Here is a 17,892-nt window from a genome sequence, read left to right on the forward strand (position 1 = left end):
GACAGATGAACTTAATGGGTACTTTACATCTGTCTTCACTGTGGAAGACTCTAGCAGTATGCCAAAGGTCCGTGAGTGTCAGGGAGCAGGAGTGAGTGCCATTGCTATTACAAAGAAAACAGTGCTAGGCAAACTGAAAGGTCTTTAGGTAGATAAGTCACCTGGACCAAATGGTCTACATCCCAGAGTCCTCAGAGAGGTTACTGAAGAGGTAACCGATGCATTGGTCATGATTTTTCAAGAATTGCTTGATTCTGGCATGGTTCTGGAGGAATGGAAAATTGCAAATGTCAGTCCACTTTTTAAGAAGGGAGGAAGGCAAAATAAAGGAAATTATAGGCCAGTTAGCCTAATTTCAGTGGCTGGAAAGGTATTGGTGTCTATTATTAAGGATGAGTCTTCGGGGTACTTGGAGACTAATGATAAAATACATCAAAGTCAGCATGGTTTCTGTAAAGAGAAATCTTGCCTAACAAATCTGTTAAGAGTTCTTCGAGGAAGTAACAAACAGGGTGGACAAAGGAGAGACAATGGATGTCATTTACTTGGATTTTCAGGAGGCATTTGATAAGGAGGCATACATGAGGCTGCTTAACAAGATACAATGCCATTGCATTGCAGGAAAGATACTGGCAGGGATGAGGAATGGCTGATACGCAGGAGGCAGCGAGTGAGAATAAAGGGGGCCATTTCTGGTTGGCTGCCAGTCAGGATTGGTGTTCCTCAGGGGTCAGTAATGGGACTGCTACTTTTCACACTGTTTGTCAATGATTTAGATAATGGAATTGATGGCTTTGTGGCAAAGTTTGCAGATGATACGAAAAAAGATGGAAGAGAAGGTAGTGCTGAGGAAAAAATGCGATTGTAGCAGGACTTGGACAAATTGGAAGAGTGGGCAAAAAGTGGCAGATGGAATACAGTGTTGGGAAATGTATGATAATGCATTTTGGTAAAAGGAACTAAAGTGCAGATTATTATTTAAATGGGGAGAAAATTCAAACATCAGAGGTGCAGAGGTTAATTTGCAGGTTGAGTCTGTGGTAAAGAAGGCATGTGCAATGTTGGCCTTCATTTTAAAGGGAATATAATATAAAAGCAAGGAGATAATGCCGAGGCTTTATAAGACACTAGTCAATCTGCACTTGGAGTATAGTCAACAGTTTTGGGCCTTATATCTCAGAAAGGATGTGTTGTCATTGGAGAGAGTCCAGAGGAGGTTAATTCCCAGGATTTTGGGAATGAAGAGGTTAACACATGAGTGTTTGGCAACTTTGGGCCTTTACTCACTGGAATTTAGAAGAATGTTGGGGGGGGGGGGAGATGACTTTGAAACCAAGACTGTGGGTATACTTAAAGCGAAAATTGATAGTTTCCTGGTTGGTCAGGGCATCAAAGGTTACGGTGAGAAGGCAGATGTATGGCGTTGAGTGGGATCTGGGATCAGCCATGATGGAATGGTGGAGCAGACTCGATGAGCTGAATGTCCTAATTCTGTTCCCATGTCTTATGGTCTTATGATTCAGCTTCATATGATTTTACAGCCATTCCCATACCCTTTCTTTGACCTGCTTCAGAGATGTATGCCCCCTTCTAAATTCTCAATTTTAGGAAGGAGTAACTTGGCTTGAATTTTCAAGCATCAATAATTTGGCATTTAAACATTCTCTAAACACAAACAGCATTGTTCTTTAAAAGAACAACTGGTGCTTTTGTTTTGCAGTTGAGTGTGAATGAAGCTTTGCCTCAGGCATACAATATCAGAATAAAGCTCAGTTTAGGCTATGTCCACACTACGCCGGATAATTTTGAAAACTAAGCTTTTTCTCTTCGTTTTGACCTTCTGTCCACACTGAAACGGTGTTTTCAGCCCCCAAAAACGGAGATTTTCAGAAACGGTCTCCAGAGTGAATAAATCTGAAATCGCCTAATATCCGTTGCAGTATGTACGGGGGTAATCGGAGCTTTTTAAAACCGCTGTCATAACGTGCTGGAACAGATGGTGACAGCGCGGCATTTCATTGTTTTCTTCTTATGATTATTATTATGATTATTATTACTACTTTATTGTCGCCAAAGAATTGATACTAGAACGTACAATCATCACAGCGATATTTGATTCTGCGCTTCGCAGAACCTAACAATTTCAGAACAGACTGCAATGAGACTGAAGCCAGAAGAGTTAGAAATGTACTCACCAAATAATTTGACCCATAGCTTACTGAATAAATAAGTATGCTCACTTTGCCCTGTTTTCTGTCCTTGTTTGTATGAAGGTGGTTTACCTATTTATGCAAGTACTTCTCTGACAATAGAGGTGTAACAGCCTAATGTAACATTGTATGGAAATACAAGATAGCACTGATGCAGACATGGTTTATACATTTAACAAGGTGCTTTATTAATGCAACAGAGTTAGTCAGTTTTTCAATGTTCATCGTCAGCTGGGTCATACTGTCCATGAACTCGCTGTCGGTTGCCTCCATACGCTCCAGGATTTGTTTTTTTTTAGTTTTAAGTCATCCTGCGCGACAGCCAAGAGCAATTCCTTTTAAGTTTTTCTACTCTGTAAATGGACAAACGCGCATCAAGTACATCATTTCCTCTTCGCTTGTTTTCTGTGTGTCCTGCGCATGCCCAGTAGAGGAGATTCGCCCAAATATCCGTCTAATGTGGACAGAGATATTTTGAAAAACATTTAGTGTGGACGCCTGTCGTTTTTACTCGAAACCAGCGTTTTCAAAATTATCTGGCGTAGTGTAGACATAGCCTTAATTATACTGAAGCCCCTGTACTCCATTATCATTGCAACTATGAAAGATAAATCATTTAATATCCCTGTGTAAAGTATTAATATTTTTCATTGCAGTAATTCTGAAGACCTTATAAATATAAACATAAATGTAAAGGTGCTTGATTTGTCTCTGATCATTGGTCATTGTAGACCAGGGGTTCTCAACCTGGGGTTCATGGACCCCTCAGTTAACAGTAAGGGTCTGTGACGTTATAATGCTTAGGAACCACTGATGTAGACCAATTTAGTCGGTCAAAATTGACATAGTTTCGTATTCTAGTCATGAATTTTAGTTTGGAATTCAGTTACTTGATGAGAGAGATCACTGTAAAACATCATCATCTTTTCGTGTTACATATACAATATTAAGAATCTAAAGTCATGGTAGAGTCTGAGATGGAATCTTAGGTTATGCCTAATATGTACTGATGTACTGTTTATAAGTATTTGTTATTTTGTTTTTAAAAATTGAGAGGGAAATGGCTTAAAATGGTTCTGAGAGGCAACTTTTTCTACATGGAGGGTGGGAGTATATGGAACAAGCTGCTAATTGAAGTTGTGCAGGCAGTACAATTATCTTTTAAAGCCATTAAGACTGGTGTATGCATAGGAAATGTTTAGATGATATGGAGCTAACTCAAGTAGACAACCTGGTTAGCATGGATGAGTTAGGTTAGAGTGCCTAGTTCTGTGCTATATAACCCTGAGTCTTTGACCCGTTGCACCCCATTCTAATGTTTTGCTCAGCAGTTTGAAGTTCAATATAACAAATAGGTGGTAACCAGTCATGTTTCATGTGCTGTTTTCATTGCAGGATATTCACAGGATCAACAAGATTGGATGGAAATGCTATTGGTATGTTTCTGAATTAGTGTTTATAAAATGAGTTACAGAATTGGGTAGACTGTTCGTTCAAAACTCAGTTTTACCCCTTGGGGACAGATTTGGATTGAATCTGTATAATATCGAGAGAAGCCTCATTTGCTGGCTTTCAAGATCTGACTTGAAGTCTGTTTGCCAGTTCCCTTTGGACACGGGTTTACAACAAAGAAATGTGTTTAATTTGACAGCTGATAACCTTGGGGGTTACAACAAAATGTATCATACTTGTGAGTGGAGGAAGCATTACTCTGAACCTGACAGTGCAGTGCTTACCTTAGAAATGTTTGTTAGCTAAGATACAATGAGTTTATATTACCTAGTCCTAGTTTTTTCATTTCACAGGTGAATCAAAATTGTTTCCTTTCAATTAGCATATAGCGACCATTACTTTAGAGCAGAGGTTTCTGACCTGCAGTCTATGGACCAGTTGATTAACGGTGGGGAACCCCTGCTTTAGACCAATGATTGTAGCAAAAATGAGAAATGAAACGGACTCCATTTTCTTATAACTTGTTTAATTGGTGTGTGCCATCAAAGTAAGCAAGTTGCTGGCTTCATTATTCATGTAATAAAGTTAATCAGAACTGATCGCATGTCTCAACCTGAAGAACAGACCATTTCCTTCCCTCCACAGATGTTTCTGGGACTACTGAATTTGTCCAACATCTTCTGCTACAAAAAATACATCATTTCATTTGCCCATACACTTGGTTCCATCAGTTAAAGTATATTCCACTCTTCTGCCAATATCATTATGCATCCACCAAAGGCATGAGCATTTGGGATTCTAGTGTATCTTTGATGTTCTCATGGAGACTGTCAAACTATTTAAATTCTTGATTTGGAAGTTCCTTATCGTGTATGCTCAGAGATTCAACTGTCATGGGTGATGGTTCCTCAGGCCACTGCGTAAAGTAATGTGCTATATTGCTATGTCTCTGTGACTCCATGGGCTTCCTATTTGGTCTGTTTTATTTTAATATTACAAAATGGTAAGTTGAAATTATGTTTTAGGCTTTGATTCATGATCACAGCGTGAGTGCTATATTTCCAGCTTCAGTTTCTTTAGGTTAAGATATTAAGTAATAAGATTTACAGAAGATCCCACAAAATTTCTTGAAGATTAGCAAGGAATTCTCATAGTATCATGTTAGTTAAACCAAAACAAACCAAATCAGGATAATTCGTTACGTTATCTCCTTTATTTTTCTTCTCACCATCTTTTATTAATTGTAATGTTAATTTCAAAAACAATTTTCTCCATATGTACTTCACTTGTTCAATTTTCTATTCATATACCAGATGATAAAAGTCAACTTTATTTTTACTTTGTTGACAGACCCCCACTAAGCCTTCTGGTCCCGTAAAATACAGACTTACAAACTTCTACTCTCAGGATACAAATTGATTTTATTTTTTATTTTCCATTTAAAAAAAACTGCAGATGCTGGGAAGGCGAAATAGAAACTGAAAACGTTGGAAACAGTCAGACAGCATCTATGGAAAGGAAAGCTGAATTCGTGTTTAAGCCCAGGATCCTTCTTCCAAAATGGGAAAGCAAAAGAAAGTTTTATGTCAGGGGTCCCCAACCTTTTTTGCATCGTGGACTGGTTTAATATTGACAGTATTCTTGCAGACCGGCCGGGGGTGGGGTGGTGTTCAAGTTGAACCGTGCGTGACGGGGAATGAGGAAAGGTGCAGCTGACTCATATGGTTTTATATCGCCAAATCATATTATTTCCTCGCGGCCCAGTGGTTGGAGACCACTGTTTTATGTTACTTAGAAGGTGGAAGAGGGATGAATAAGACAATGAAAATAAACTATTAGTTGGACAGCTCTCAATGTTCATATCACCTTGGCATTCCTGTCCTTGCCCTGTCAATCAGTGGCAGTCTCTTTGTCCCATCCATTGCTCCCCCACTCTCTATTTAAAACTCCTGAACCTGAAACACAAATTTTTCTTATCCCAGACCAACTAATCTGTTGAATGGTTCACTTGTACTCTTTTTAATCTCTGCTTGGCTAGAGATCATGCTTCATTCCCTCCCTGGACACACATTCTCAGACTTCGCAGTCCTTGATCTAATTATGCAACTTTAATATCCATATATGCTCTTGATTAATTTAGCTATGCCAGACATATTCTCTTCAAGTATCTGCATTGTTTGTCATTCTCTGGAATTTAGCTCAACAGTCTCCTTTTTTAACTACGTCTTATTTCTAACATAATTAGTGAAGGAATAAATGGGTGACATGAAGTAATTGGAGATGAAAACAATTTGGTGAAAGTCAGCAGAATAAGAAGTACAAATGAATATGGACAATGCCAGCCATAAATCAGTACAAAATGAATCAAAGTATGTGAAAGACAAAGAAATAAAAATAATTGCCGTGTTGAGGCGTTAAAGGGAAGTAAATTACTTTGGTTTTGTCTTTGAATAACTACTAATATAAAATTAATTGTCTAAGGTAAAATCATGAAATTGTGTTCCATTTGCCAGTTGATTTCGTGCATTGGCTCTGCGTTGTTTCTATGGATGAACTCGGTTCACCTCACAATCCGAGAATGTTCAGTCTTCAAAAGATTGTTGAAATTTCATACTATAATATGGGTCGCATCAGGCTTCAGTGGTCAAGAATTTGGGAAGTAATTGGAGACCATTTTAATAAGGTACAATTACACTGAATTTATCACTGCTAAAGTTTTGTTTTGTCTTGGGTCCATAATTTTCATAATACCATAATACGTACAAGCAGAATTAGGCCAGTTAGCCAATCATGTCTGTTCTGCCATTCCATCATGGCTGATTGATTATCCCTCTCAATCCCATTCCCTGTCTTCAACTTGTAACCTTTGACACCCTGGCTCCCTGTCTTCAACTTGTAACCTTTGACACCCTGGCTCCCTGTCTTCAACTTGTAACCTTTGACACCCTGGCTAATCAAGAACCTATCAGCCTCCACTTTAAATATACTTAATGACTTGGCCTTCAAAGCCATCTGTGGCAATGACTTCCACAGATTCTGCATCATTTGGCTGAAGAAATTTCTCCTCTTCTCTGTTCTAAATGGATGTATTTCCAATGCCAGTACATCTTTTATTAGATAAGGGACATAAAATGTTTCACAATACTCCCAATTGCAGTCTAATCGATGCATTATAGGGCCTCAGGATTACATCCTTGCTCTTGTATTCTAGTCTTCTCCAAATGAATGTTAATATTGTATTTGCTTTCCTGACCACCAATTCAGCCTGAAAGTTAACCTTCAGGGAATACAGCACAGGGACTCCCAAGCCCCTTGCACCTCTGATTTTTGAATTTTCTCCTGATTTAAATAGTTGCCCTTATTCTGTCTACCAATGTGCATGACCACACAATTCCCTACAGTATATTCCATTTGCCACTTCTTTGCCCATTTTCCCAAGCTAAGCCCTTCTCTAGACTTCCTACTTGCTCAACATTACCTGACTCTCCAACTACTGTATCTTTGTATCATACGCAAGCTTGGCCTGAAAGCCATCAATTCCATCATCCAAATTGTTGACAAATAATGTGAAAAGAAGTGGTCCCAGTACCAGCCTCTGCAGATCACCACCAGTCACCAGCAGCCAGCAGCCAACCAGAAAAGGCCCCCTTTATGCTGACTCTGTTTGCCTCCTTCCAATCAGCCAATCTACTATCCATGCTAGTATCTTTACTGTAATACCGTAGGCTCTTGTTAAGCAGCCTCATGTGCAGCACCTTGTCAAAATCCTTCAGAAAATACAAATAAACAACATCCATTGACTGTACTTTGTCTACCTGCCTGTTACTTCCTTATAGAATTCCAACATATTTGTCAGGCAAGGCTTCCCCTTAAGGAAATCAAGCAGACTTTAGCCAACTTTATCATGTGCCCCAAAACCTCATTCTTAATAATGGAGGCCAACATTTTCCCACCCACGGAAGTCAGGCTAACTGACCTATAATTTCCTTCCTTCTATCTCCCTCCCTTCTTGAAGTGGAGTGACATTTGCAATTTTCTAGTCCTCCAGAACTATTCCAGAGTCCATTGATCATTACTAATACTTCGACAGTCTCATCAGCTACCTCTTTAAGAACCCTGGGATGTGTGTCCGTCTGGATCAGAAGACGTTTCGACCTTCAGATCTTTCAGCTTCCAAAGCAACTTCTCCTTGGTAATAGCAACAGCTGTACACCCACTTCTGCCCCCCCCCCAACACTCTCAAATTTCTGTCATACTGCTCATGTCTTCCACAGTGAAAACTGATGCAAAATACTTACTAAGTTCATCTGGAGAGGTAATAATGTCCCCCATTATTACCTCTCCAGTGTCATTTTCCAGCGATCCGATATCCCCTATCACCTCTCTTTTGCTCTTTATCTGAAAAAGCTTTTGGTATTCTCTTTTATGCTATTGGTTAGCTTATGTTCATATTTCATCTTTTCTCTTATTATGTCTTTTTTAGTTGCCTTCTGTGGTTTTTAAAAGCTTCCTAATCTTTTATCTTCCCACTAATTTTTGCTGTAATGCTGTCTTTGACTTTCTTTGTCAGCCACAGTTGCCTTATCCTCCCTTTAAAATAATCCTACTTCGGGATGTACAGGTTTCCCCCGCCATCCGAAGGTAGAGCATTCCTATGAAACGGTTCGTAAGCTGAAATGTCGTAAAGCGAAGAAGCAATTACCATTTATTTATATGGGAAAATTTTGTGAGCGTTCGCAGACCCAAAAATAACCTACCAAATCATGCCAAATAACACATAAAACCTAAAATAACAGTAACATATAGTAAAAGCAGGTATGTTATGATAAATACACAGCCTATATAAAGTAGAAATACTTTTCCACAATCATTACTGAACTGTTCTCCGTAGCGAAAATCTCATGCAAGTGCTGTTGGCAAAAACACTCTCTCCAGTAACCTTTAAGCTATGAAGCTGCCAAATCATACCAAATAACACGTAAAAATACACAGCCTATATATAGTAGAAATAATGTATGTACAGTGTAGTATCACTTACTGGAATTGGGAAGACAGCGTCGAGCACACTGATGATGATGTGTTAGACTGAGTCATCGCAGGTTGGGTGGTGCAGTGGCCCCCACCCTCCAGGCCACCGAGCGATACATTGCCGCGAAGCACGCAGGAATGTAGCGGTAGCCGGAAGGCACACAGCACATCTTTAACAGAAAAGCCGAAACAAACATGCTAATTAATTAGGTGCCGCCGGACACGTAATTGTCCGCCCAGATCAGTGCCGATTTCCGATTGCGTCACCTCTGATCTGGGTGGACAATTACGTGTCGGCGGCACCTAACTAATTAGCATGTTTATTTCGGCTTTTTTCTTAAAGATGTGCTGTGTGCCTCACGGCTACTGCTGCATTCTCCGTGAATCGATACAGTATCTGTCCGCGGCCTGGGTGTTGGGGTGGTGGGATACTGGGGTATCATCTCATCGTCTGTTTCCATTAGAGCAGGCAGCTCTTCTTCTCCTATGACTGCCCACCTCTATGTCGAAGGTCGAGGTTCGTCTGCTGTGGCTGATGTGGAAGGCTTGCTTGACTGCTGAGCCTCGCGCATTTTTCTATCACACAGTTCTTTGTAAGGACTCAAACCATCCTGCAAATCTCTCCTAAACCGACGTACCCTTTCAAAATTAAAGTCGTACTTTATCATTACTCATTCGGTTTCGATTGTTATCCTTTTTTCTTCCAATTGCATCAGCTCTTCACCTGTCAGTTCTTGGTCATGGGATGTCAAAACCTCTTCAACATCATGTTCGTCAGCTTCCACAAGCCAAACTCACCTTGACTTTACTTCGTTCACCATGATTGAAACGCTTAATTATGTCTAGTTTTACACTAAGTGTAACACCCTTACGAGCTCTTTCCGGCTCTTCCGATTCCTTAGAACTCATCTTGCAAACGGCTGCTCACAGGCACGTGTTAAAGCAATGCCGGCGAGAATCCGGGGCAGAGCAGCTGCTTGGGGCGCACGGCGCGCTGCCTTTTATCGCGCACTGCTTTTTTTTCGTAACAGTGAAAACACTTTCTGAAAGCGAAAACAGGGAACTAATGTAGGTCTTTCATAACAGTGAGGTTTCGTAAAGCGAACGTTCGAAAAGCGGGGGACACCTGTATCTATCTTGTCCCTTCCGAATTGCCCACAGAAACTCCAACCATTGCAGTTCCGCTGTCATCCCTGATAGTGTCCCCTTCCAATCAACTTTGGTCAGCTCCTCTCTCATGCCTCTGTAATTCCCTTTACTCCACTGTAATATTGATGCATCTGACTTTATCTTCTCCCTCTGAAATTGCAAGGTGCATTCTAACACATGATCATTGTCTCCTTCAGTATTCCTTTACCTTAAGCCCCCTAATCAAATCTGGTTCATTACACAACACCCAATCAGAATTGCCTTTCCCCCTCAAGGGTTCAACCACAAATTGCTCAAAAAAGCCAACTCGTAGGCATTTTACAAATTCCCTCTCGAGATCTCGCACCAACCTTGAATATTGTAACATTGTGCTATTTACATGCCTTTTCTACATCCCATTATAATTGATATCCCACATCCTGGCTACTGTTTAGAGGCCTGTATATAACTCCCATCAGAATCTTTTTACCCTTGCAGTTTCTTAACTCTACCTACATCGATTCTATGGCTTCCAGTCCCATGTCACTTCTTTCAACGGATTTGATTTCATTTTTTATCAACAGAGCCACCAACCCCCTCTACCTACATGCCTGTTCTTTTGATGCAAGGTGTATTGTTGATGTTAAGCTCCCAACTATAATAGTCTGTCAGCCATGACTCGGTGATGCCCACAATGTCATATCTGCCATTCTTTAGTAGTACTCCAAGATCATCTACTTTATTCCATATACTGCATGCATTCAACTAAAACACCTTCAGTCCTGTATTTATTACCCTTTTTGATTTTGACCCCATGTTACACCAGCTCATCCTACTGGCTGCAATTCTGCCCTACCATTTGCTTGTCCTTCCTCAGTCTCACTGTTCACTGCATCTTGTCCACTAACTGCCCCATCCTCAGCCCTATTATTCCAGTCCCCATCCTCCTGCCAAATTTGTTTAAGTCCTCCCCAACAGCTCTAGCAAACCTACCCAAAAGGATATTGTTTCCCTTCAGGTTCAGGTGTAACCTGCCCTTTTTGTACAGATTATACCTTCCCCAGAAAAGATGACAATCATCCAAAAATCTGAAACCCTGACCCTGTACCACTTCCTCAGCCACTTACTCATCTGTGCTGTCATCCTATTCCTGTCCTGATTAGCAAGTGGCTCTAGGAGTAATCCAGAGATTACCACCTTGGAGCTCCTGTCTTCAGTCTCTTCTCTAACTCCCTAGATTCAATGCACAGGACCTCTTCTTCCTTTCTACCTATATCATTGGTGCTAATGTGCACCAATGCCTCTGGATGCTCCCCCTCCCCCTTGAAAATATTCTGCAGCTGCTCTGAGATATCCTGGACACTAGCACCTGGCAGGCAATACATCATCCTGATGTCTCTTTCACGGTCACAGAGTCTGCTGCCCATCCCCATAACTATTGAGTCTCCTATCACTATCGCCCTGCTTGTCTTTACCTTTCTCTGTTGAACCTCAGAACCGGCCACAGTGCCATTGGCCTGCTGCCACTGCTGTGCCCTTATATATCATTCCACCCCTCCCCCCACCCCCACCCACCAGAAGTGTCCAGATGGATATACTTATCACAGAAGGGAATGTCCATAGGAGAATGCTGCTCTGACTGCTTACTCCTCTAGTTCATGATTGTCACCCACCTACTATCTGAGGCCTGCACTCTGTCTGTGACTACCTCAGTAAAAGTCTCATCCATGAGGTTTTCATCCTCGCAGATGGTCCTGAGTACATCCAGCTCCAGCTCCAGTTGCTTGACCTTTTCAGCCAGAAGGCTAAAGTTAGGTGCACTTTTCGCAGATGTAGTCATTAGGGAGACCGTTGGATACCCTGCAATCCCACCTCTTACAGGAGGATCATTCCTCGGCCTTAACTATTATCCTACCTACATTTGTTATACCCTTAACTTATCGAACATAAATTCTAGCCTGCACCTGTTGCCTAAGCCTGTTGAACCAAAGCCTGACCATTCTAACTCTGGCCGCCAAAAAGTTCTGAAAGGCCCCAAGCTGTTTTTAAACCTCACACTGCCTCAACAATGAATGACTTCTCGCGATGATTTCAGCCTGCTAAAAATTCTCCTTCAACATCTGAATTCCATATGTAATTTAAGTCATAATACGTGCAGAAGTAGTTCAAACTTATTGTATTTCCAGAAATAGTAAATATTTTTCTGTTCATTTATAGCTTTGTGTCTTTATTTTGGAACAGGTTGGATGCAATCCAAATGAGGATGTTGCTATTTTTGCTGTTGACTCTCTGCGACAGCTGTCTATGAAATTTTTGGAAAAAGGAGAGTTGGCAAATTTTCGGTTCCAGAAGGACTTTTTGAGACCTTTTGAACACATTATGAAAAAGAACAGGTATTTTTAAAATCTTATAACTACAAAATAAGAGAAAATGTGGTAACTTCTGAACAACTCTACTATTTCTGGTACCAGTTATTTGCTTTTTCTTTTGTTTTCCCAATAGCATTATTTTGTATACAATTTTATCCCTGACAGGATTTACAAATTGGGACAATAATTTAAGATTTTGTGAGGGAGAGGTGATAGGATGGTGAGAGTTAAATGAGATTTCTATATATAGATAAAATGACAAACCACTGACACTGAGAATGACTTGAAATGACAGTTTGGAAAATCTACTGTATCTCCAACAATTCATTATTCCTTTACCACAGTACAAACTAGTTTTTCTTGTGGCTTATTGTTACAGACTTAAAGCAAAATGGAGTCTGAATAAGCACTGAAGGGAAATGTTTTTAGAATACCAAAGCTTCTGTATTGTAAAATTTTTCTTTTGTCAGAGTTAAATTGAGGGTTGGGGTGTTCCACATCTCACAGACAGTCAGTAGGTATAGCTGGAATTATTAACTGGAAGGTTATGGCAGAAAATTGAAGTTAAAAAGCATTAGCACATACATCAAATTAAACTCTTGTTTTAAGTATGATATTGTAGAAAATGACAGCATGTAAAGTTCAAAGTACATTTATTATTAAAGAATGTATACTATATACAACTTTCAGATTCTTCTCCTTACAGGAAACCTCAAAACAAAGATACCCAATAGAGCCAATTTTTCTTACGTGTCAAACTCCTAATCTACAGAAAAAAATTGCACAAACAATAAAAGTAAGCAAATAACATTCAGAATTGAAGTTCAAGATAGTAAGTCCATAGCCACGAATTACAGGCCACAGCCTCAGTTTAGTGCAGAGATGAGTAAACCTGGCACAGCAGTGAGGTAAACACTGGCCTGTCTCTCACCTCTGGCCCCAACACTCTGACCTTTTCGATCTGACTCGTCTCTTAAATTGTCTAAACCTCGGTTGTTCCTCGCTCTCAGACCTGGGCCCTGCCTCTTCGATATATCCTGGGCCCTGCTGGCTTGATTCAGCCCATATGCAACCTGTCCAATCTGGCCTGCAGCTTAAATCAGCCAAGCATCTTTCATTCTCGGGCACAGGCCCCAACAACCTGACTCTGCCTTGCCTTGTTTCTGCCACTTTAAATCGCCTCTGAGTCTTCTCCAGCAATGGCCAAATATTGGCTTGTTCCCCACTCTTGGGCTGTGGACTGGGCCCCACCATCTCAATTTGGCCCATACATGCCACACCGCAAACATCTTGCACCTTTGACACTTCAGTTCACACCACAGAAATGCAGGTCATACAGGCAGTTCAAAAACTCAGCTCCAAAAGGGAAGTTACAAGCTATCAATTGCAGTCATTGTTTCCAAGAAAAGTTGTGATTAATAAAGGGTTAATAGTTTTGTTTGCTGCCAGCAAGTCGTTGCCGTGCTTCACCAGGGTAAAGCTGGAGGGTAGAATGTCTGAGGTGGCTTATGGGGAATAAAACTGGTGATTTGGAGGTGGAAATTTAAAGAAAATATGATTGCTTAACTTATGCATGAAATCAAGTTCTTAACAAAAAATGACATAGGATCAAAAGGTGTAAGATGCTGGTGGGTGTAGTTAAGAAGCAGCAAGAGTAAAAAGATCTTAATGGAAGTTGTATACAGCTCTCTGAATAGCAGCCAGGGTGTGGGGTACAAATTGCAACAGGAGATATAAAAGGCATCTAAGAAAGGCACTGGTGGTCATGGAGTACTGGGAAAATGAAAAGGCAGCGGATCCCAAGAGAAGGAGTTTGTAGAATGCCTACGAGGTGGCATTTTAGAGCAATTTATAGTTGAGCCCACTAGGAAGAAGGAAATTCTGGATTTGGTGTTGTGCAATGAAATAGATTTGATTAGGGAGCATGAAATAAAGGAACCTTTAGGAGGCATGATCATAATATGATAGAATTCATCCTGCAGCTTGAGAGGGAGAAGCTAAAATAAGATGTTTTGGTATTACAGTTGAGCAAAGGTAACAGCAAAGGCATGAGAAAAGAGCTTGCTAAAGTTAACTGGAAGAGGATGCGAGCAGGATTGACAGTAGAGCAGCAATGGCTGGAGTTTTGCTAGACACAGAAGCTGCATTCTAAAGGGAGGATGAAGTAACAGCGAGAATTCAAAGATGCAAATGAGAGGACACAATATAGCAAAAGTTAGTAGAAAGTTAGGGGATTGGAACACTTAAAAATCAACAGAAGGCATCTTTAAAAGCATTAAGAAGAGAAAAGATTGTACATGAAGGCAAGCCGGTCAATAATATAAAAGAGGATAATGGAGAGTTTTTTCCAATATATAAAGAGTTTTTTCAGAGGCGAGGGAAGTTGGTCATTATTCTTTTGGAACAGGACACTGGAAAAATAGTAATGGGGAACAAAGAAATGGAGTCTACAGAGGGACTACAGGTTGGGAGAATGGAGAAAGAAGTGACGGATCAAATATACTATAGGGAAGTGTATGGCCATGCTTTTCGGTAGAAGGAATAAAGGTGCAGACTGTTTTCTATATGGGGAGAGAATTTGGAGATCAGAGAGGCAAAGGAACTTGAAAGTCCTAGTGCAGGAATCCCTAAAGGTTAACATGTAGGTTGAGCTGGTAGTAAAGACGCTAAATGGAATGTTAGCATTCATTTTGAGACTAGAAATAAGCAAGGATGTTATGCTGAGGTTTTATATGGTGTTGGTTAGACCATATTTGAAATGTGCTGAGCAGTTTTAGGCCCCCTTATATAAGGAAAAGTGCACTTAGCGTTGGAGAGGGTCCAGAGAATAATCATGGGGATGAAAAGATTAATGTATGATGAATGTTTGATGGCTCTGGACCTGTACTCACTAGAGTTTAGAATGATGAAGGGGTTGGAGGAAACTTATTGTTACTTAATAAATATTGAAATGCCTAGATAGAGTAGACATAGAAAGATTGTTTTCAACAGTGGAAGAGTTATGGACCAGAATATCGGAATTCTTTAGTCAAAATGTGGTGATTCTGTAGAGCTAGGTCATTGGGTACATTTAAGATGAAAGTTGATAGATACGTGATTAGTATGAATGTCAAAAGTTACAGGAAAATGGGGTTCAGAGGGAAAAATATATCTGCCATGATCGAATGGTTGAGCAGACATGATGGGCCAAATACCTCATTCTGCTCTTACATTTTGTGGTCTTGCAGGTCACCAACGATAAAAGACATGGTCATTCGTTGTATTGCGCAGATGGTAAATTCACAGACTTCAAATATCCGTTCAGGATGGAAGAACATTTTCTCAGTATTTCACCAAGCTGCTTCAGACCACGAGGAGCCAATTGTGGCGCTAGCTTTTCAAACCACTGGACACATTATCAGTAAATATTCTTTTCTTCTAAATTAGTTTGTACTTTCTAATCAAACTTGTGAGTACTGGGATTCCCAAGGTTATGGAAGACCTAACTTTATGCCAAGAATTCTAAATGCATACAAATAATGCCTCCGTGAAAATAGATTTGTCAATTGTACTTGATCATAGATGTTAATTGTAGAGTTTTCAAAGCATAAAATCACATTTAATAGTTTATGCAGAAGATATTTGTAAGGGCAAACATCCAAGTGTTAAATCATGACGTAATTAAAATCAAATGGCTTGTTAAAATTACACTGTGTCACTGTAAACACTCCAGCTCTTTTATGATTGGATCTGCAGCGACTGACTGTAACTGAATGAATTTATGATATTTTTGTTGTCCATTTGTCTTCCCTTTGTGATAATATGTTTGTCTCTGACTTGGAGACAAAGTGGTTTATGGACAGTTCTCAGAAACTGAATCTTGTATATCTAAGGGAGTGTGCCTGCATTATTTTGAAGTTGCACGTAACATGTTAAACAGTCAAATAAGTGAACAGGTAGATAATTGCATTTATAGTAAAATTAAATGTAATAGATACAAGGTCAAAGTTGATTGGAAAGGGACACTAGCAGGGATGAAAGTAAAGCAGCAATGGCTGAAGTTTCTGGGAGTAATTTGGAAGAAACAGGATTGGTTCATTCCAAAGAAGAGACATTCCTAAACAAGGATGAGGCAACCATGCCTGCCAAGGGAAGTCAAAGACAGCATAAAAGCAAAAGCAAGGGCATATAATAAAGCAAAAATTATGGGAAGCTAGAGATTGAGAAGCTCTTAAAAGCCAACAGAAGGCAATTAAAAAACAATAAGGAGGGAAAAGAAGCTCACCAATAGTATAAAAGAGGATACCCGAAGTTTTGTCAGATATAAAGAGAGGCAAGAGTGAATATCGGACCATTATAAAATGACACTGAAGAGGTAGTAATGGGAAACAAAGAAATGGTGGATGAACTGGTCAAATATTTTACGTCAGTCTTCATTCTGGAAGATAACAGAAGCATGCCAGGAATTGGAGCGTGTTTGGGGGCAGGGAGTGGTAGAAGTGAGTGTATACATTATTACTAAGGAGAAGATGCTTGGGAAGCTGAAAAGTCTGAAAGTGGCTAAGTCACCTGGACCAGATGGGCTTTACGCTAGGATTCTGAAAGTGGTAGCTGAAGAATTTGTGGAGGCATTAGTAGTGATCTTTCAAGAATTACTAAATTCTGGAATGGTTCCAGAGGACTGGAAAATCATAAATGTCACTCCACTTTTTAATAAGAGAAGTGGACAAAAGACAGGAAATTTTAGTACAAATTAGCCTAACTTCAGTGGTTGCAAGAAATTGGGGACTATTATTAAGGATGAGGTCAGATCGCATTTGAAGTATTGTGAATAGTTTTGGGCTCCACATCTAGGAAAGGATATGCTGGCACTGGCAAGGGTCCAGAGGAATATCTGAGAGAAGAATTCCTGCAATGAAAGGGTTAATGTATGAGAAGCATTTGACTCTGGGCCTATACTTAGAACACAGAACATAGAAATTTACAACACATTACAGACCCTTCAGACACAGTGTTGTTGGAAATTAGAAGAATGTGTGGGGATCTCATTGAAACCTACTGAATATTGTAAGGTCTAGATAGAGTGGATTTGGAGAGTACGTTTCCAATAATGTGAGAGCTCAAAATACAAGGATGTTATTTTACAATATAGATGAGGAATTTCTTTTGCCAGAGGGTGGTGTATCTGTAAAATTCATTGCCACAGACACCTGTGGAGGCCAAGTCATTGGGTATATTTAAAGTGGAGATTGATAGGTTCTTGATTAGAAAGATCGTCAAAGGTTATGGAGAGGAGGCAAAAAAAAAAGGGGGTTGAGAGAGAAAATAAATCAGTGCTGATCAAATAATGGAGTAGACTCAATGGACCAAATAGCCTAATTCTGCTCATGTCTCATGGTCTTATGGCTTTTTTTTCATAGCTGTAATGTCTGTAATTGTATCACAGCAAATTAGTGATGCTTTCCTTTTGTGAATTGATTTGTTTGTATCCTAGTGGATATCTTCAAGACGCACTTTCCAGCAGCAATTGATTCATTCCAGGATGCAGTAAAATGTTTATCTGAGTTTGCTTGTAATGCTGCTTTTCCTGATACCAGTATGGAGGCAATACGACTAATTCGCCATTGTGCAAAATATGTGTTTGAGCGACCACAGGTGAGATTATGAAAGACATTGGCATGTGTAGAGCTTTTGATGACATAATGACATCAAGAGACAATTAACTA

At 40.0% G+C, this 17,892-nt stretch overlaps 1 protein-coding gene across 2 annotated transcripts in view; it reads left to right on the forward strand.

Annotated features, from left to right (window-relative positions):
- LOC140186428 (brefeldin A-inhibited guanine nucleotide-exchange protein 2-like) overlaps positions 1–17,892 on the forward strand; it is a 146,686-nt gene that overhangs the window by 101,667 nt on the left and 27,127 nt on the right. For both annotated transcript variants that reach the window (XM_072240701.1, XM_072240708.1), the window contains 5 exons: positions 3,606–3,646; positions 6,176–6,345; positions 12,060–12,211; positions 15,415–15,587; positions 17,661–17,821. In XM_072240701.1, coding sequence (XP_072096802.1) covers positions 3,606–3,646; positions 6,176–6,345; positions 12,060–12,211; positions 15,415–15,587; positions 17,661–17,821 — 697 coding nt within the window. The remainder of the gene's footprint in view (positions 1–3,605; positions 3,647–6,175; positions 6,346–12,059; positions 12,212–15,414; positions 15,588–17,660; positions 17,822–17,892) is intronic.

The sequence above is a fragment of the Mobula birostris genome, chromosome 2 (assembly GCF_030028105.1).
Source record: "Mobula birostris isolate sMobBir1 chromosome 2, sMobBir1.hap1, whole genome shotgun sequence".
Classification (NCBI taxonomy): domain Eukaryota; kingdom Metazoa; phylum Chordata; class Chondrichthyes; order Myliobatiformes; family Myliobatidae; genus Mobula; species Mobula birostris.